The sequence below is a fragment of the Festucalex cinctus genome, chromosome 3, assembly GCF_051991245.1.
Source record: "Festucalex cinctus isolate MCC-2025b chromosome 3, RoL_Fcin_1.0, whole genome shotgun sequence".
In the NCBI taxonomy this organism is placed as follows: Eukaryota; Metazoa; Chordata; class Actinopteri; order Syngnathiformes; family Syngnathidae; genus Festucalex; species Festucalex cinctus.
The window spans coordinates 21261053-21282243 of record NC_135413.1 but is presented as its reverse complement, the minus strand read 5'-3'; the positions used below and the strand labels follow the sequence as shown (position 1 = coordinate 21282243).

General features: G+C 38.3%; 1 protein-coding gene across 7 annotated transcripts in view; it reads left to right on the top strand.

Annotated features, from left to right (window-relative positions):
- srgap1a (SLIT-ROBO Rho GTPase activating protein 1a) overlaps positions 1-21191 on the top strand; it is a 52020-nt gene that overhangs the window by 7510 nt on the left and 23319 nt on the right. For all 7 annotated transcript variants that reach the window (XR_013282826.1, XM_077516595.1, XM_077516594.1 and 4 more), the window contains exons 2-8: positions 4393-4588; positions 10212-10374; positions 15002-15064; positions 16335-16514; positions 17367-17495; positions 19044-19265; positions 19438-19539. Coding sequence is in view for 6 of the 7 variants with exons in the window: in XM_077516594.1 (XP_077372720.1) it covers positions 4393-4588; positions 10212-10374; positions 15002-15064; positions 16335-16514; positions 17367-17495; positions 19044-19265; positions 19438-19539 (1055 nt within the window). In the remaining variant the exon portion in view is untranslated. The remainder of the gene's footprint in view (positions 1-4392; positions 4589-10211; positions 10375-15001; positions 15065-16334; positions 16515-17366; positions 17496-19043; positions 19266-19437; positions 19540-21191) is intronic.

The window sequence follows — 21191 nt, the reverse complement described above, 5'->3', positions numbered from 1 at the left end:
GCTCCCTGAGGCTAGGTAGGAGAGGATAACAGTGTGTAACTCTGTCACTTCCTCCATAGTGACATACTATAATTATGTGCAAGTTCAACCTTTGAGAAGTCTCCTTGTTCTCTCATCTTCTCTTTCTCTGTAGTAGTTTGTGTCGGAGCTGATCATTCAGCCCTTTGTGGCCTCCGGTTCCCCTGAGAAAAGAAGTCGTCATTGTGGACATTCCCCAAGGCTTACTTTTCACCACAGATAGCTTGTGAAAAATCAATCACTGCTGGCTGTGCCTTGAAGGGGACTGACTGGCTGAGCTGCGGAGTCTGCACATAAGGTGGGGGTCACAGTCTGAAACATGAGCGAGGACAAAAATGTGGGTTGCTTTATGTTAGTTGTTTGGTCTTCAAAAACAATGCCTTGTGAGGAAACGGCTATTAAAGTTTACTGCATTACAAGATAAAATTAAAGACCTGTCACTATTGTTCGAATGTTCGTACTGTTGTATGACATAAATGTGCATTTTATTAGTACCATATTTCTTTATCAAGGCACGTTTCTTGGGTGATCTTCTAGTTTGTGTGGAGAAATGGAAATGAATTTGTAACCATGACTCACTTTATAGCATCAAATTCAGCTGCACTGCAGCAGCCTCTCACGACCAAGGCAGCCTCATTATTATGCCTTCTTGGTGCAGTTTTGGCTCTACAGATGTTGTTGCGTCAGACTCGGGTGCAAATTCCCTTGCCCCTTTTTAAGACTGAGATTATGCCTTGCTTGAAATTTCTACGGTCGTACAAACACATCAGTTTATCTGCATAATGTAAGACTATACATTGAGATTATATTTAGGGGAGTATTTTAATAATTCTCATCAGTGAAAAAGCACATTGAGTTGACTTGTGCATGAAATGTGCTGTACAAATAAACTTCCCTTGCCTTCTTAACAGATTACCGTCGTTGTTTACTTCTACTTAGTTTTCTTCTAAGAAGCATTGGTAGTTACTTCTAGGTTTAACAACAAATCAGAAGTATGATTGTTTACAACTGAGCTCATGAGAATAACCGGATATAAGCATTGATGTTCAGATTGAAGAGTGGATTCATTTGTTTGTTGTGGATTTAACATTAGCTCCTTTTTCACAGAAGGAACAAAGCAGGAATGTTGGACTGCCGGCAAGAGATGACAGTATCCAAGGCTATTATGTTATCCACCTTATTTCAGGGGGGTTAAGATGGAGAAATGATTATGGGCGCAACTGCTGGTGAGACACTGGAAGTAGTAGTGAGGCATTTGTTTTGTTACGATCATCATCAGCCCACGTAGTATTTATAAATGTCCTTTGCATCATCAACTTGTAGCACAGTTGTTGGTGCTAATAACTGTAGTATAACAACCAAGAAGCTGAATCTGTGGTTACAAGAGCAAAGTTTTGAACATGCACACCTGGCAAGGAGAAAATGTGATAATTTAAGGTGACCATATTTTGATTTCCAACTGAAGCATGTTTACTTCTGTCGTCACCATATAAAAAGTGTGAATTTGAGAAAATTAGTTCTACAAATTTGACTGAAATTAATGACAACATTATTAAACATTTAACATCATTTAGGATTTCAATTGTTTCCTCTCAAGGTGTCATCATTTTTAAAAACTTGTACTAGAATAAAGAATAGTTGTCTTATTCCCAATGTTAGCTGGTCTAAATTAATAAGTACACAGCTATGAACATGATACAGGAGATGTTATGTTGCATTAAAATGCAAGCTTCTCGAGTGAAGTTGCACAAAGACTGTTACTGTTGTTTTTTGTTTGTTTTTTTGTTTTGTTTTTTAATATCTTAGGAATTTCATACAAAAAAAATGTATTTGTTTGAAATTGCCCAACTGTGCATTGCGTCATTTAAAAATCCACTTTTAAAGGGTAACAGTACACATATGATTCTGATATACAGGGCCAGAATACATAAATATAGCAATTTACAGGTTTGTACCTACCTACCTAAAATATGTGGATCTCCAAATATGGTCCAAAATTTAAGGTGCAATTCCCAGATCTCAAAAGTGGGTGTGACACCCAAAATGTGAAGGGCCATATAACTCGCCAATCGTTTGAGCAAGGGGGCTCAAACTTCAAATTCTTTCTTTAGACAATGCACTATAATGGAATAAAAATCAGGCAAATTGAAAAGATAACACTAGGGAGGTTCTCGGGATTTGTGTGAATCAACACAGAATGGCCCTTGTGTGAATCTGGTGTATTTTGCTGATATTCCAGTAATGTCAAACAGTGTTTTTTTTACTGTTGCGATTAACATTGGTCAATTACCTCAGCAGATTTTGGAAAGAATATACTTTTCAGTGTCAAACTAAAGATGTAAGTGTGGCAAAACCACACTCAATTTCCAGCTACTATTTCAGGTACTGCAGTAGAGCAACTCTGCAAATGCAACCCAATATTTGATGTGGTGCAACTACTTGTCCCAGATAGTTGCTGGGAGAGACTAATGAACAATGCTGTCAAATCTCTTTAGTCTTTTCATAGTGAATTCCTGCATTTGCTGCAAGTAACTTTTGGGAAATTGTTGTACTGTAACCATGAGGAGAGGACATTAGCGAAGCTTTCAAAAAGGTAGAAACAGAAAAAAAAATGCTGTGTCTGGCACTGCAACAGTAGACAAAATTCAAAAGTTTCTAAAGCTCTGTTTATCTGTAGCTGAAGCTTGTGGAATAGCACCTATCTAGCTTACGAGGCAGTTTGTTTGACAGCATAATTGGCATAGATGCTATTTTGAACATATTTGCCCCTCTGAAAGTGACAATGGGAAGTATGCGATGTGGCCAAATGTGGATATTTGGATATCATCCAGTATAGAAACAAAGAGGCTATAGTCCAACCTGATCTCCACAGAGACCAAACTGTGCTCTTTCATTGTCTGAGTCAACACTGTGTGTTCTTTGGGGCACATTGACTGTAACTCCATCAGTCAGCTGGATTTGTTGCTGACAGTTTTATGGCCCATTTTATTTCTGCAAGTCACTATTCTCGCCTGTCAACATGACAACAATGTCACATTATGAAACATCATCAAGCTTGTGTAGATTATTTTTGGATGGATAATATTTGAAACAGTGGATGTTTATCAGTATCATGTACAGTAGATGCTATTGTCCATACATTGTGCAGGTGCACTTATCTCTTCTCAGCAGTCTTGTTTGAAAGGAATCACACGAGGCTTTCATGTCCTACCTTAACCATGCTGTCCATATTCAAATCCCTTATCACGTGTACTGTAGGCCACTTTTTAGATTACATGGATGGATGGATTGACTTTGAAACAGAAGCTTTTCTGTTATTGCAGATGTGGCATGCAGCGAGTTGGCGTACATCTGAGTACTTCTATACATACGATAAAATTGCTATTATTTTGCAATCAAAACTAGGTGATAGGTTTGTAGTAGTAGCTGGTCACTTGAGGTTCTAAGTTCTAACTTCCCAAGCATGGCAAGGCCCATGTCGGTATATGATATAAACTAGCAAATTTGTTACTGCCATTAGAGGTGTGCAATATGTATAAAGATTTGCATCCCTGATATAGATAATTGTATTTCCCGATAACGATCTATATTACAACATAGTATTTATTCTTAAACTTACATGAAATGTATGGTAGTTATCTGTGATATTTTGTTTTTTCTGTCTATTCAAAAAATGTAAACAGTATTAATAAAATAAAACACAAGTATCCAGTGGCCAGAATGGATGGATATATTGGTCCAAAAAATAAAATGTATCACAATATAAGTATTTCATATTGCTCTATTGATAATTATTGATTTCCTACAATTAAATGGATTAAAGATACAATTTGATTAAATGATCAAATGAATGATACAACTATCAAAAAGAAAGTGACATGCTTTTAACCTGCACAACATTGATTGAATTCATTGATTAGCAAAATTGTGCCTCAAAAAAATAAGGTTATTTTGAGTCTTGCTGCTTGGCTGTATAATTCTGTTCCTTCGTGGCCAAGGCAGGCACAATAGAAGATGTAAAAACTGTTAAATTGATTTTATTCTCTATACAATTATATTGTTACTCTTAAATTAATGTTCTTTCCATTCATTTATGGGGAAAGATGATTTGATAAATGAGTGTTTTACTGTTTAGAATGAACAAATTCAACTCATGTTGAAGTCTGCAGGGTTTGGAAATCCAGGTCCTACTTATCTGGTAGGTACCGTAAATAAGTTTGCCTCCACCGGCTGAGTAGATGCACCTGTTGCTAAAGCCAAACTGTTTCAGGGTTTTTACTTTCTGGACCTGGATTCCCCAACGCTGGAAGTCTGTCACTTTCCATGTTGCAGTTGTGTAATAATTTATGTTGTTTTTTTTCTTTTTTCTTTTAGAGATCCGGGCCCAGTTAGTAGAGCAGCAGAAATGCATGGACCAGCAGACAGACATGAGGGTCCAGCTGCTGCAGGACCTTCAGGATTTCTTCAGGAAGAAGGCAGAGATTGAGATGGAATACTCCAGAAACCTTGAGAAACTGGCTGAACGCTTCATGGCCAAGACTCGCAGCACAAAAGACCACCAACAGTACAAGTGAGTTCACCCACTATTTGTGTGTGTGTGTATTTGTGGTGTGTTTGTTCAGTTTGTATCGTCACATAGGTTACTGGTTGTGTGCGCCTGTGTGCTGTGTGGTCGTGCCACTGGTTTAAACAAAACCTGAATCTGCCACAAAAATGAGGTACATATGCACCAGTGTCGTGAACATAAACAAAAGCAGATCATCAAACAAATGTAGTGTACGGTAGTTGAAATATGATCATTGTTTCAACACGGTTTATACAGAGACCGAAATTGGAGTAATTTTTTTCCCACTTCTGGCAGCAGAACAAAACTTATATGAAGGTGCTAACTGGCGCAATTCATCTCCTTTTATTTTTGCGCTACTTTAACTCCTCCCTCTCTTGACCCAATTTGCACTGATGAAGTGTACTGAAAAAGGCCGACATTAGCATATTGTTTGAACTTGTGGAGGGAGTAAAAATAAAATGTATACTTTTTCTTACAGCCTGTAAATAGATTTTGCTTGCTGTATGAAGCTTCTATGGCTTGAGCAGCTGTGTGCCCAGCCCAAGTATGTTACCAGTTAAAGGACTAGTTGTGTGAAGCTCTGTGGTTTGCATTGCATGGTGTATGGTCACAAGAGCATAGTTCTTAAACAAATACATTAAGTTTAAATAGCATTAAAAGCCCTTCTGTGTACTTTAAAGCCAGAGGTCTATATTCGTGTGTCCATATAAACACATTCTGTGGCCTGTTTTTCTTGGATAGATTTGTCTGTGGTGTGGAAAGAAGAAGAAGGAGAAAAAAAAAAAAGAATTTTCACTTGGCCTGTACACTTGAGTCAGTTTTCATATGGCAGGTCATCTTGGCAGAGCAACAAAATGTTAAAATAGCATCACAATGACCAGCTTTCTGGGTAATTAGTCTAGACAAGCAACATTCTGTAGTGAGCCCCTGCTGGGCCTGTCAGTGAAGCTGCAATTCTGAATTTGAAATGACATCCTTTGAGTCAAAACCGCATCAATATGCAACATGTTTTTTTTGGTCTCAATTTTGAGACAGTTCTTGTCCTGTTCTCATAAGCATGCTGAGCTCCATTACTACTAATGTTGTTCCGATACCGATACCGATACCGATACCGATACCAATACTGGTATCGGCAGAGGCCCCGATACTGCATTAAAACAGTGGTATCGGTATCGGTGACTACTAACAAGTGACATGCCGTTGCCATTAATTCCAAGGCTAATATAGGACTTTGGATGCAGCATCTTGCGTCTTGCTCGTGCACGACATTCACTGATATGTGACATGTTCACTGCAAGCCGATCTAGGATATCCTATTGGCCCTTGAATGCTCTGAACCAATGGCAGGACAGCTTTTTAATGTTGAGAAAAAAAAGAAAAAAAAACTTAGGTATCGGTATGGTATCGGCATCGGCCGATTCTGCAAAGCTGGGTATCGGACTCGGGAGCCAGAAAACGGTATCGGAACAACACTAATTACTACCCTCATACTTTAGTTCACATATTTTTTTCCTACTAGGCTCATGTAAAATCATATTGCATATACTATGATATAATATGGATGTTAGTGCAATTAATTTAGTTTCTCCATTTTGTCATGGCCACTGAATGTCTACTCTACCAAATAACTTAAATCTGCTTTGTGGATTTTTTTCAAACCACTCAAGTTTAAAGTGTTTGTCTCAGCATTTCATGGCACATCTTAACATCAGTCAACGTTAGATGATTAAGAAAAACTACAAAACAAAAAACTTTTGTAAGCATTAAACGTTAAACATTTCAATGCACTGTTTTGATGAAAACTTTGAAAAGCATTAATGAACATTATTTTTCCTTATGGTTACAAATTGAACACTCACCTGGCACTAGGTTATATACCTGCTAATGATATATATATATATATATATATATATATATATATATATATATATATGATACCCAAGATGGATCATCTCTAACAGCTGATAATGGTTTGCTTTTTAAAGTATGGTATGTGTCTAACACTGTTTGTATACTTTAGATTTTTAGAGGATTTCAATTTAAATAAAGTGTTTGCTTGACAGTGTTTTTTTTTTTAATACAAGGCCATTGTTTTGATAATGATGTAACACAGAAGTTCAGTAGAAAAAAAAAGATTAAACATAAATGTCCTCTCCTGCAAAAAGCTCTCACCGCAGTTCTTTCATGACATCTATTATCAGTGTGCTAATAGAGGACTTTGCCATTTGGTCTCTACTCTTGATAAGATCTCATGTTACAATATCCTGCACAGTGACGTGGCAATCCTTCACTGCCAGCAACTTCTCATCGTATGGACACACTTTTTAGGCTGCCATTTAACCTTCCTTTAGGTTGCCATTTACCCCTTAATCTACATGAATGACTAGAACATACATTCAAACAGTAATAGCAGCCAACAATTTGCCATTGTGATGTTTTTCACGCCGTCCATGTTCCATATGGACAGTTGTTTGTTTTATAATTGCATAGAATGTCCTTATGGCCCCTCTATCTGTCTGTCTGTCTGACCCAGTTCCCGCCCAAGCCAAGGAGGAAATGATGACATAGTGAGATTTTCCTGGTATTATGTTGGGTGAACAATTCCGAATTTTATCCCCACAGGGAATGTTAGTCCTCGTGTTCATTTCCACTGTCCATTTTCCTCTACAGCCAAAGCCTGCCGGCAGACCGTCGTCTTGAATAGAGTATAAACATACTGTACAAGTACTAAGAAGGTAGTTCAAAATAAAGGAAGATTAGGACTATTTTGCTAGCGGAGGAGCGCCAAAACAATGCCTTCGTGAGCCATCAATCAACCGCCTCAGATCGGCCATCTCTGATCCGACGACTCTGGCAAAGTTTCACACATGTTCAGCTGCTCGGCTTTTGAAGACAAATCACAGAGGCTGTCTCCCCCGTGATCGATTATCATCTGGACTCTCATCGTTGTCCTTTGTTTTATTTTGTTTTTTTCTTAACAGTGTGATTTACAGGACAAATGGCTGCTCGCCGCAATAGAAATCTCACGTTTAGCAACAAAGACAAAACTGTTTAACACTTCATACAGTCGCAGGACAACCAAAACCAAACCAAAATATAATTTTTTTTTAATCAGTAATGCAAAAATACTACTAGCACTAATATTAATAATAATTATTAATAATAATAATAATAATAATAATAATAATAATAAAAATTCACATTTGGGAATCTTTATCTAGATTTTTTTAGTTGACGATCTCGGACGATTCGATCTCGGTTCGATCCTTGACGATTCGATCACGATTCGATCTTTGACGATTCGATCTTTGACGATCCGATCACGATTCGATCTTTGGCGATTCGATCTTTCACGATTCGATCACAATTCGATCTTTGACGATTCGATTTTTCACGATTCGATCTTTTGGCGACTCGATCACGATTCGATCTTTGACGATTCAATCTTTGACGATTCGATTTTTCGCGATTCGATCTTTGACGATTCGATCACGATTCGATCTTTGACGATTCGATCTTTGGCGATTCGATTTTTCTGCCTATTCGATTTTTTTTTTTTTCTGACGATCCGATTTTTGGACGATTCGATCTTTGACGATTCGATCACGATTCGGTTTTCGGCGATTCGATTTTTGACGATTCGATTTTTTTCTGCCGATTCGATTTGTTTTGCCGATTTGATTTTTTTGACGAATCGTCAAAGATCGAACCGTGAAAGATCGAATCGTCAAAGATCAAATCGTGATCGAATCGTCAAAGATCGAATCGCTGTATATCGGAAAAAAATATCGATATCGCGATATTGGCCTATGCAATATGCATATCGCAAAGACATGCAATAAGTTTGATATGGAATTTTATCCTTTTATCTGAATTTGACCAGTCAGATGCTAACTAAAATGTGCATCGCCATTCAATAGTTGAAAATTATCAAGACATAATTACAATTAATGAACTAAGATTACATGAAGGTTGCTTATTTTGCCCCATGAAAAATGTTTTTCTTTCATTAGGTAATAAAAATGTAATTTATTTAGGTAAATTTTAAATATCGCAATAATATCGATATCGTTATGTTCAGCAAGTATATCGCATATCGCATGTTTTTCCAATATCGTGCAGCCCTAGTTGGAGCACAGTAAAGTAAGTAAGGAAAGTAAGTTGGAACACACTGCCATCCAATAGATGCACATTATCGAGAGGTAATTACAATTAATTGAGAATACATTGAGTTAGATTTTTTTCCCCACATGAAAAAAAATGTAATTTGTTCACTAGATAATAAAAAATTTAATTTCTTTAGGTACATGTTAAATATTGCAATAATATCGATATCGCTATATTCAGCAACTATATCGCATATCACATGTTTTTCCAATATCGTGCAGCTCTATATTGTGCTATTCAAGTAGCTGTTTTTGAAAATTTTGTGATTTACCGTACTTTGTCCCCTTTCATGTCTGTGGCCACCGAGACATCATGTGCAAAAGGAACTATGAATTAATAAACACACAGGCACACACACGTGCTGTCTTTCCTGCAGAGTGGATGTCTTGCTCTCTACTGATATATAATGTAGTGAGGATTTAATGCAATTGCTATTTCAGAGAGTGTGTGTGATGCTGTCCACTTAGTGCATTTTACCATTTAAATTTTTCGACCAATTCCCTTATTTAATTCTTCTTCTCTATTCTTTTTCTATCTCTGTTCTGTTTCTATCGGCTTTTGCACATGACTTGCATTGGGATGCAGCACCAATTAATCATTCTGCTTTGGCCTTCATCAGATGGAATTTACATCCTGTTTTTGCTTTTTTTTCTTTATTTTTTTCCCCAATGAACATTTCAGTAGTTTGTTTCACAGTTTTTTTTCATGTGCAGGAATGTTTACCTTTTGCCCTTGCAGCAGTTAGGGTGCCACTGCAAAAGGTTCAAGGCCAGATCACTGGCCAAGTTATGTTTTTTTCCACCTGTTGTGTTGACAAGTGTTGCCTGTCGTGTGGTAAGAGCAGGGGCAATTCTCCATATGGTTCCTGCTTGACCTCTCATCCATCCTTGCAAACTCACCCAATCCACACACATGTATTCATACAAATATTCTTCTGTCATAGATCAACCCAGAGGAAGTTAGCCTGCAGGTTAAAGCAGATGTAGGGACGCAACTCACTCTGGCCTGGACAATGTACCACTTACGAGAGAATAGCAGCACAGGAAGTAGCCTAGCACTTTTCCTATCAGATTACTATCCTTTCTATGTGCTGTGACTTATCCATGTCTACTGTGACAAGTACTGCATAGTGTTTAACTTTCATTTTAAAATACAGTGCTCCCAATGCTCCTTTCCACATTGACGTCACAAAGAGTATTTAAAGCTTGCTTGGCTCAGAGAGCTGCATGAGCTGTGCCCCAGAAATGTCATGGACACAAGTGTATCATGCTTGTCAGTGTTGTCCTTGTAATATATGCAGGACTTTTAGACCCAGAAATGACAGTATCTAGGACGCGAAACACCAAGGGAGGCCATTGACACACCTCATACAGACCCTGATATTTTCTACATCCTACTCATTGAGAAACTGTTAGACTTATATTCTGTGTTCTGATTCAAAACTCACCTTTATTTCTAGAAAAGACCAGAATCTGCTGTCCCCTGTCAACTGTTGGTACCTGCTACTGAACCAGGTGAGGAGGGAGAGTAAGGACCACGCCACTCTAAGCGACATCTACCTGAACAATGTCATCATGAGGTTTATGCAGATTAGCGAGGACTCCACACGACTACTTAAGAAGGTGAGTTAATTTACGTGCACTTTTGCCCATTAAGTTTAATGGTACAGTACATAAAAAGGAAAATAAACCAAATCACACAAATGTAATGATATTTCCAAAAAACAACAACAACACACTTCTTGTATAGAATTCAAATTGTCCCACAGCTATGGGGAAAAAAAAACAAGAGACCGCCATGTTTTCTTGAATTTAATATTCATTATAATGTCTGGTGCCACTAAAAGTCAAGTCAAGTGACTAAGTAACACACATACACACACACACACACACAAAAAAACAACACACCATGGAATGCCTAAAAGCACAGTTTTTAGCAGTACAATGCTATTTATGTAAGAACTTACCGAATTAAGTAATTTTGGTCATTATCAAGAAAGCTTTTGTAAAATGTCTTGATCAGCTTTGGAATTCAACTCTCATGAGCTATTTTTGTTTTCATTTAAATATTGGTCCAAACGAATGCATCTTTAGTTGTTGCGAAAACTCCTGAAACTTTTCACACACATCAGACCTGTCATGAAAATCAATATTTTATAGATTTCTTGTGCAATTTCCAATAAATGGCTCGCTAGCACCTTCTACATATTTTTATGACGCATTCCCGGTTGTACTTTTCACCTAGAGCTTCAAAAAATTTTAAGCATATGTAACAGCCCACGACCTACAAAAAAGTCTCTTGGTGCCATGTGCAAAACTTAACAGGAAGTCCCATAGAGGCGGGGCATCACATTTTGCGTTTAAAAATTCCTTCTTCACTTAGCATTCTCATTTGTACGTTTCACCTAGAGCTGTGAAAATTTGGAGGCATATGCAACAACCCTCAAGGTTAATAAAAATAAATACATAAATAAATAAATAAGTCCACCATTTTGACTTACTTTGGAATATGTTGCCATTTTTTTGGCCGTTTATAGAGGTCGTATTTTAATGAACTCCTCCTCCAAAATTTATCAGAGTCTTCAAACGTGGCGTGTTTCATCTTGAGATGTTGAAGATGAAAAGTCATCAAAAGCTTTTTATTTAGTTGCACACCATTTATGTGGCATGCATTGTTTGCAAAGAAAAATTATGCTGGTTTTGAGACTTTAAACATGGGCGAAACCTCATGAAACTTTGCACACACAGCATCCTAAGACCTACAAAAATGTATTTTCTAGCCATATGCTAAACCTAGCAGGAAGTTCACCATTTAATTTTATTTTGGGAATTATGTACCTTTTTTGGCCTTTTAATGAAACTTTGCACGTACAAGTATTGGCAAACACATTACATTTTGAGACGGTTCTTGTCCTATGTAACAGTACCCCAACATGGCCAGGATTGCAAGGGCCCTTTATAGCTGCTCGCAGCTCTAGTTGAATTAATGTTTTGTGAAATTCAGCTCTTTTTTTAAATGTATAGTAAGAATGTTGTCTTGAGCTGCCTAATTTCAAATCACGAGGTCTTCACCCCATTGCATCAAAACCATAGATTCATGACCAAAACCAGTCCTTTGCCGCCTGGCCTACCACAAAGATGAACACTCCCTAGTGGATTATGAGTTCCTTTTGCTGTTGGAGTCACTTGAACTCACCACAGACCCAAATTACAAAGTGGTTTTGCCTTAGAGGCATGCCTTTGTGTCATCTTAGCTTGATGTGACTATTTCTATCTCTTCCGTCTCTCTCATTCCGTCTTTATTTCCGGCTCGAGCAAGCCATAACCATAAACATTTAGGCTGCTTGTTGAGGTAAGGTCTTTTCATTCATGTACACAGTAGAGAAACAGGAAACTGCTGCTCCAATTTCCTTTGGTGTATAAAGTGTCACTGGTCTTTTTTTTAATGACACCAGATGTCACACAATTATTTTACACATTTTACTCCAATTTCTTCACCTGTATAATACAGTACCTTTTGAAATCAACACACATTTTGTATACAGGACTGAGCAGATGTTTTGGCCTTTTTGTCTTTTTTTCCAGCTGGCATACTAAACCAGTAAATGGTAGAAGTTAGAAAATTGCATGATGATTTCCACCAGACTTTTTAGAGAAGGGGTGGCGCGTGAGTTAAGGACAAACCGATTTGGGTTGAGGTGCAAATGCTGAATTAATTTTTACGATGGCATCTGGAATGCCACTACCGCTGTAACTGCCTGTCTGGTTCAGCATCCTCACAGACAAACACGACTGTGGCACTGCATAAAACCCATTTTTGGGGCTGAAGTCTGAGCTCTACTGAGCAACATTGAGGTAGTACATGTTCATTATAGCATTGTTGTAATACCAAGACCTAAGACCTTTGCACAAGTGCTTTAGTATTTAAATTGAACAGGGAATTCCAGTGACAGTGTGCAGATGATAGTGTGGTGGGGGGTCCAGGTTATAAGAGACCCGAGCCACTGCTCAGCTTGCAATTAAAATCTCACCAAGTCTTTGATCCCAGAAGAGTTTCAATAATGAGGCTCCAACAACAGAAAATGTACCAAGGTTATGTGTGTGGCCTCCTTAACAGTTTTGAGAAGATGGGTGTAGTTTTGTCATCCTTCCATCAAAGACGCATGTTTGCTCAGATATCAAGCTGTGTGGAGAATCTTTTTTGTGTGGTTCCTCGTTTTTTGTTTACCTGATCATATACCTTCTATCCACTTTACAATGATAAACTGTCAGACTTGTACTCTCTAAGACTAAGGTGTGCTATAATTTGTGCTTTTGAAACTTTCGATTTCATTTACAAATCAATATGGAGAAGGCAGATCATATTTCAACCACAGATTTCGAGCTTTCTTGTGAGTTGAGGTAATTCACAGCAGCACATTGCAGCACTTAACCCACAATCATACAGTTCAGTCAGCAGAGCAATAAAACTACTGCAAAATGAGTTCCTCTATAGGGTGGTCGACACTCTTCCTCGCTTTGCAACTGCTCTGGACAAAGTGTGTTTACTCCTCGGATGAAGGAGCAGCCGCTCGGACATATTCAGGTGCTTTGCACTATAGTAGTTACAAGTTGGCTCACACACAGCTCGGGGTACATATCAAACAAAATAACTTTGCTCAAAGACTATTTTGGATTATCCTTTTTTGCAAGATTTCTTACTTGGATTAATCATATAAATAGTGTAAAATGAAAGGTAACATTCTTATTCGGCAGGAAAAAAAAAAAAAACACGATTCCCTTTTTATATACAGTATAGTACTGCTATACACACATACAACAGACTAACTTCAAACAATTTTGTGAAAATAATAGTAGTGTTGCTTTCTTCACAGTTTTTTACCTCACTTGCAGACAAATCCTAGCAGCACATGTGACGCTGAGAAGACTTTTTGTTTCATTGAGCTTTGGAACACTTCCAAGACTTCTCAGTGGAGTCGAATTGATGACCGTTAGAGCTGACAGATAGTCAAATATTCCGTCCACTGAAATGGTGGTTGTAAATGGATTTTTCCTTTTAGTCAAGGCCCGTGCATTCATGGTTGTTTTGTTTTGTTTTGTTTTGTTTTGTTTTTGCTGCTTAGTTCATGTTCCTCAAATGTAATATTAATTAGAAGGCCATGTTCACACTAGTGGGGGTTGTTTTTCAAATATAGTACAAATGAACTATAGACAGTTTCCCAACCCATAATCTATGATTTTATACAATATTATACTTATGCTTCCTTAACCACTCTTAATTTACCTTTTCAGACTAGGAAATAGGAAATTGCCTGTCCAGGTGGTGGTTAGGAAGGTGTTGCAGATAGGCTACTTTACCAGCACGATTCTCTCATCTTTGAGACCCGCCTGGCAGCTAGTGTAAGAATGTAATCCACTTTGCTGTGTATTCAATCAGATCAGCCGGCTTGCAGCAGGAATGTGTAAAGAGCAAGAGTGTCAAGCTTGTCTATCGGATAGGTTTTTCAACTGTCCAGTTTAGCTGTGCTGCATGGTGTTAGGTTTTAATCATCTTAAAAGTGCTACTCCACACAGAGCCATGCTCAGAATGGCACATCTCTGGAAGGGTGCCAAAGCGGGCCAAAGCCACCTTTCAAGCAGGCATCGTTGGTCAAGCAACAGTTCATACAGAACAATACAAAACAGTTTTTCCTTTTTTTTTTTTTTCAGCTTTTTCCCTACCTAATGTTTTATGTTTTTTCACCCTCCGCCAAAACAAGAATTTACTACAAATGAGTAAAAGGCTTTCATGGGGAATTTATTGGCGATAAATGTGTATGCACAAACACAGTTGACGTCCATCTGATTATCACATATTATACTTCTGCCCACGTAACTTGCACAAGCAGGAAGCTTTTGTTCAACGGTAAAGGGCAACACGCTGTCAGTCATTTACTTTTCAATTACTTCATAAATAGATAAATATCATGTCTCTTCCACTTGAATTTTGGGGTCAATGCAATGTTACATGTTTTCAGATGAAGTGGAAAGACCAGAATTAATACATTACATTATTATAGTATATGCGGTGTGAATGAACTTAAATTGATAACAAAGGCCATTCATTTCTCTTCCTATGTCTTCCTGTATCAAAATGTGTCTGCATTATTTCAGTTTTGGAAAGGTTAGCAGCTGTGATCAAAATGTTGTTAAGAAAGCAATTTGCTCTGTTGTTCTCATTGCTTTTTCCCTCTTTTGATTATTTTTCCAGAGCAAGGAAATAGCATTTCAGCTCCAGGAAGACTTAATGAAGGTCCTTAATGAGCTATACACAGTAAGTAGTAATGAATTCCCCTTTTTGAGAAAATGTGTTTTAAGTGTATTGCCCTGCGCTGCCTTATTAAGAACTACTGACAAATTGTCCATACAGTTGCCTCCAAATTGCAACTGACATTTATTTTATTACAACAGACAATGCATAAGATCAATTAAATGTTTGCCCCCAACCGCCCCCCCACCCTCCCCAACACACGCACACACACACACCAAAAAAAAACAAAAAACAAAAAAAAAAAAACGAAACAATCACTAACAAAGAATAATTCATATCTTGTAAAATCTGAAAATCACAATATTGTGTTCACCTGAATTTAGGACAACTACAACAAAGCATTTAGGTACTAGAAATGATAACAGCAGAAGTAATGCTTTCCAACCACAACAGTGTGGTACAGTCAAGTCAATATGCAGTGTGTCACTCTTAGCACGCGCTTGTATTTGACCTGGTTTAACACTTGTTGATCTACATGTGCACACACGACATTGAGTCATGCACACTCGGCTAAGCTGTTGCATCAGACATCCAGAGTCCCTCTGTCTGCCCCCACCAGTGAAATAACAGGTCTCTAAATATGTGACTCTAAAAGAAGCAACAAAGTAAACACAGCAGTGCCAGATTCTAGACCAGTAAATGAGGACTACATCGCCCAAGGTCAGTCAGCCGTCCATAAATTAGTTTGAGCCGAGCCAAACCCCACCAAAGGAAAAGGCTTCTACATCAGGCTTTACGCTGTTCTCTCTGTACAGAAATAACTCATTTTGAAAGAAAAATGTTTAGATGACCAAATGGGCAAGTCTGAATGTAGGCGAAAGCTGAGTGTTTGTGCAAGTTTAGTGCTTGTACAGGTTCTGGAGCTGGAGTTTGCTGAAGTTTGTATCTTCTCTCACACTTAGGCAACAGAAGTAAACATATTTGAATGCAGTGAAGCAAAACAGTGTTGTCTGGATTTGATATGCCTACATGTCTGACAAGCAGGGAACACAGAATTTCTAAAGCTCACTGATGGTCGAATTGGGCGAGTTAAATTCTGTCACCAAATCAAAGTGCAAGTTCATTTATGACTCATTTAAAAAAAGTGCAATCATTCCAGAAGTCAAAATTTTGGTATTATGACGACACTACGTGTGGGTCGCCCTTTATACCTCTCGCGTGCTCTGGAATACCCGGAGTTAATGTTCATGCTTGTTTATTACACTTTCATTAAGTCTGTGTAACAAATAAGCATGAACAGTTTTTCTTTGCAACCTTCCTTTTCTCTCTCCAGGTGATGAAGACCTACCACATGTATCACTCAGAGAGCATAAGTGCGGAGAGCAAACTGAAGGAGGCAGAAAAGCAGGAGGAGAAGCAGATTGGTAGGGGAGATCCGGTTTTCAGCATCCGCATGGAGGACAAATACCAGAAGCGTAACTCTGTGAAGAAGATTGAGAAGATGAAGGAGAAGGTACATTATTACAGCAAAAGCCACTTTTCCATTACAGTTTCGGTAATGGCCCCATACCACACTGCATCGCTTGCCCCGGGCTTGATAGGGGCAGGATCACCTGAACTGTGCAAGCCTGCGTTGAGCGCTGTCTTATTGTCTGTAAGACCTGGAAATGACGCGTGCAGTGGGGTTCCTTAAGAAATTCCTAGAACTGTCAGCTGACAAGACAGTGATGTCACAGACCCACTTGGCCCCAGTTGGCCTGCGAACCTCAACCACCTCGGAGGAGGTTCTAAAAAGCAGTTGCATTGTAACCGCATAGTTCCGTAAAAGTGTCATGGAAAAGCAACCACTCAGGACCAAGCAAGACCGTCCCTTTGTGAAACCGGTAAAATGGAAAAGGAGCTAATGGGTCACATTTCACAACAATAGGGCTTATTTGTTAAAGTTCTTTTTAAGTACTGGCACATTTTGAGACAAAAGATTAAATGTACATTGGCAAGTACTTCCTTCAATGCTGTCTAAGGGATATTGGAATATAGACGATATGGAAGTGTGTACTTCAGAAGCGCCTTGCTCATTGGATGGTGACTAACAGCCTTCCGCCTGTCTGCTTCAGAGGAAGTGTAGGCTGAGGACTAATAGTTCAGGAGGGTTCGGAATGCTTTTTCTTGTTTGTTCCTTTGTATTTTTGACTCACATCTGCTTTTAAAAAGGTGATGTTTGCCAGTCCTTCTCTGTTAGGTATGCAGAGACATAAAACCACAATCACTTGTCAAAAGGCAGTTCTTGACTCATTGCATTGCTCATTATGCTTCTCAAGCTCAGTTGTACACAGCGCCTCATTCTCGCTTCCTATATTTTCAATAGCGTCAAGCCAAGTACTCAGAGAACAAGATGAAGTCTATCAAAGCACGAAATGAGTACCTCCTGACCCTGGAAGCCACCAACTCGTCTGTTTTTAAGTACTACATTCATGACCTGACTGATCTAATTGATGTAAGTATTAATACATTGTAAATGAACACATGGACACACCTAAAAGGCCCGCATGTCGACGACATTAGTTTTGAGTTTGTGACAAAAATAGCTTGTTTGGACAAAAATGTTGATTTTTGAGATTTCTCCAAAAATAGTCTTCTTGAGGTCTATATTTTAATTTCCCAGCAGCACAAAAGTTAAAATGGGCTGGGGAGAGGGAAGTCTTGGCTTCCCTGCTAAAGCTGCTGCCTGTGCGACCCGACTCCGGATAAGCAGCAGAGGATGGATGGATTGGATGGATTGGATGGATGGATGGATGGATGGATGGATTGGATGGATGGATGGATGGATTGGATGGATGGATGGATGGATGGATGGATGGATTGGATGGATGGATTGGATGGATGGATTGGATGGATGGATTGGATGGATGGATGGATGGATGGATGGATGGATTGGATGGATGGATTGGATGGATGGATGGATGGATGGATGGATGGATTGGATGGATGGATTGGATGGATGGATTGGATGGAGTTCTTATTGACTTTCCAGTGATCTGTCAACAGTTCCTGAAAGTCAATATCTCTTTCCTAAAGTACTGGTTGATGGATATTTAAAAGATGCAAGGACCATAATGTTGAAACCGTTTCTCTCCAAACTAGAGATTTCAAACTGGCAACATTAAAATTGCTGTTCCTTTGTCAATTTTCGAGGTAAACCAATATATTATTTCTCATTTTAAAATGAATCGTGTAGAATTAGAATATATCAGTATCACAGGGTCTCCTGAAAAGTGATGATTTTGGAGGTACAGGTACAAGGTTTTGGTCTGATGCCAGTGAATATAATTGCCTATTATCTCTCATATACTGTCGTGTAAATTTGTATTTTATGAGTTTGCATTCTTTCTTTCTCTGTGGTTCAACAGTATTTCACTCCCAGCTTGCCAGCAGATTTGGTTTGAGTGACTTTCAGAAATCCTGCAGATATGATTAACAATTGCTTTATGGTATATTGCTCAATGTATTCCTGTTATATTAGTAATATTGCTGCTAAAGGGAATGAGGGAAGTGAGGATTTTTTTTATTTTTTTTTATTTTTTATCAAGCAGTTGAGATTTTGTATTCAAGACAGGAATGAAGGAGATGACTGAAGTCTAATCTCTATTCCGCAGCATGCTGTGTGGTGAAATTACCCTTCACTCAGCCTTGCTCACAAGCTTTCAGATCTGGCCAGGATTTGTGTTTGAGAATTTATGCGCAAAGCTGCCTGCATGAGCTTTATTTGACTCAGCACATTTCTTATTAATGGAGACTTTTACAGTGTAAAATTGTTTTACATTTCTTTATTAATGGAGACTTTTACAGTGTACAATTGTATTGCGTATGTGTGTGTGCGTGCATGCCATTCTTGGCACACACACTTTGGCAATATTTCTAATAATAGACAGTTTCGAATATATTTTGATATATCCTGAGTGTAGCAATATGCTCTAAAAGGGTGTAAACAGCTTGTTACAATGGTTGTGTCCAAAGGTTACCTCCAGTTTTTCTTTCCGTCTAGTGCTGTGATTTGGGATACCATGCCAGTTTGAATCGAGCCTTGCGGACTTACCTGTCAGCTGAATACAACCTGGAGACGTCTCGCCATGAGGGTCTTGACATAATTGAAAATGCAGTAGACAGTCTGGACCCTAGAAGCGACAGGCAAAGGTTTATGGAGATGTTCCCTACAGCCTTCTGTCCGCCTGCAAAATTTGAATTTCAGTCTCACATGGGAGATGAGGTGAGTTCAATTAAAAACATTGTAGAGAGAATGTAGTGTAGATGTTGGTGAGCACCGTTTTAATTGATAATCTGATAACTTTCAGTCACACTACCAAAGGCAATTGTGGTTAGCAATGGGGAAAAGTGATGACAGGCTTATAGTATTTATTAGATGTTTGTTGTTGTTTTAGGTGTGTCAGATCTCAGTGCAGCCGCCAGTGAATGGAGAGCTAATACTGAGGTTCCAGCAGCTGCAGTCTCGTCTGTCTACTCTGAAGATTGAAAATGAAGAGGTAAAATAGTACACAGTAAATTCTGCAGAGTAAATTTGACACTATTAAGAGTAAATTTGATTCCATTAGAGAGGAATCAAATTGACTCAGTTTTAGAGTAGGCAAAGGTTTGCACTAGGAAGAGAGTAAAAAAAAAATATTTATTTATTTTTTTTAAATTTTTTTTTAATTTTTATTTTTATTTTTATCCTTATCATTTTAAATTTCCTTATGTTAATTTTTTTAAAGTTTGTTGAATAATGTTTTAAGATTGTTAGTTTGTAACCTATTTTCATTTAGTTTTCTTCCTCTGAATGTTAACTACTGTTTCTTGATGCTTATGTGTTGTCTTTCCTCGTGTAAAGCACATTGAGTTGCCTTGTGTATGAAATGTGCTATACAAATAAACTTGCCTTGCCTTGCCTTGCCTAAAATAAAAAATTGAGAATAAAAATAAGTCACGCAAGAGTTGAGCAACGAAATCACAACTTTCATTATGCGAGACTGCCACACTACCACCTTAGCTATGCCCCTCCTACTGTTTGCGTATCTCAAGAAACCAAAGACAGTGTTTTTTGGTCTCTTGGAGTTAGGAAGATTCCATTGAATCATGGAATCAGCTGCAGCTGACACGAGCAATATACTAACAGAAAGCTGGAGCTGTGTGACTCAGGGAGTCTCCCAAGCTGAAGGTCGTGAGTTAGTTCCTCTACCCTTGGGTCACTTTTATTTTTTTACAATTCTTTATTTTACGCTCTTTCAAGTGTAAATATTACTCTAAAACTGAGTCTATTTGGTCCCACGCTGAATGGAGTCAAAAACAGAATTACTTTACAGAATTGACTATATACTCATTTTAAGCTTCCTTTTAATATTGGGAATTCCGTCAGTAACGTAATGTAAGAAGATGAGACAGTATAGTCACATCCATTAGGCTGTTCTCTCACGCCTGACCTGTTTTCCATGTCTTGCCTCTTCCTTTTTTCTCACTTTCTTTCTCCTCTCCACATATTAGCACCATTGTGAATATTCTACAAAGACTGAAGGTGTGGATATTTGGGTATTTCAAAAATGTATATTGTGCTGAGGACCTCTGATGATTCATCATGTATGATGTAATCTCGAATCAAAACTGACATACCGGCGGTACCTGAGTGTCAACAGAAAAACAAACAAACATTTGTTTATCTGTTAAGTATTCAGCATTCTTATTTACTGCATTAGATCTAGGGAGGGGGTATGATGACAAGCCTTATGTCCTTGTATGGCTTAAGTGTATGTCCTGGTGGGTCTAAATAGAAGGACACTGCTGCCTTTTATTATTAACAGATGGCCTTGCTACCCTGACACTGTGTGCCAGAGACATCCTTGAAAACTGAACGTTAAAAGCATTTTAAACTGTCAAATGTAGCGACTCTAGCGAGCCTGTCTTCATCCGGGCAGGAAAAGCTTCCGGCCAAGTGCTTGACAGAAGTACAGCTGTTTCCTTTGCTCTTTGCTGTGAAATGGTGAAAACATTGCTGAATTTACTTTGCATTAGTTGTGGGTTTGTATTTTAAAATAAGATTATGGTCATTTTGTATGAAGAAATAGTAGTTTTGTATGAAGCTTATGACTGACTGTTGTTTGTGCTTATGCACCAAATAATAACATGAACCCATCTTTTTTTGGAA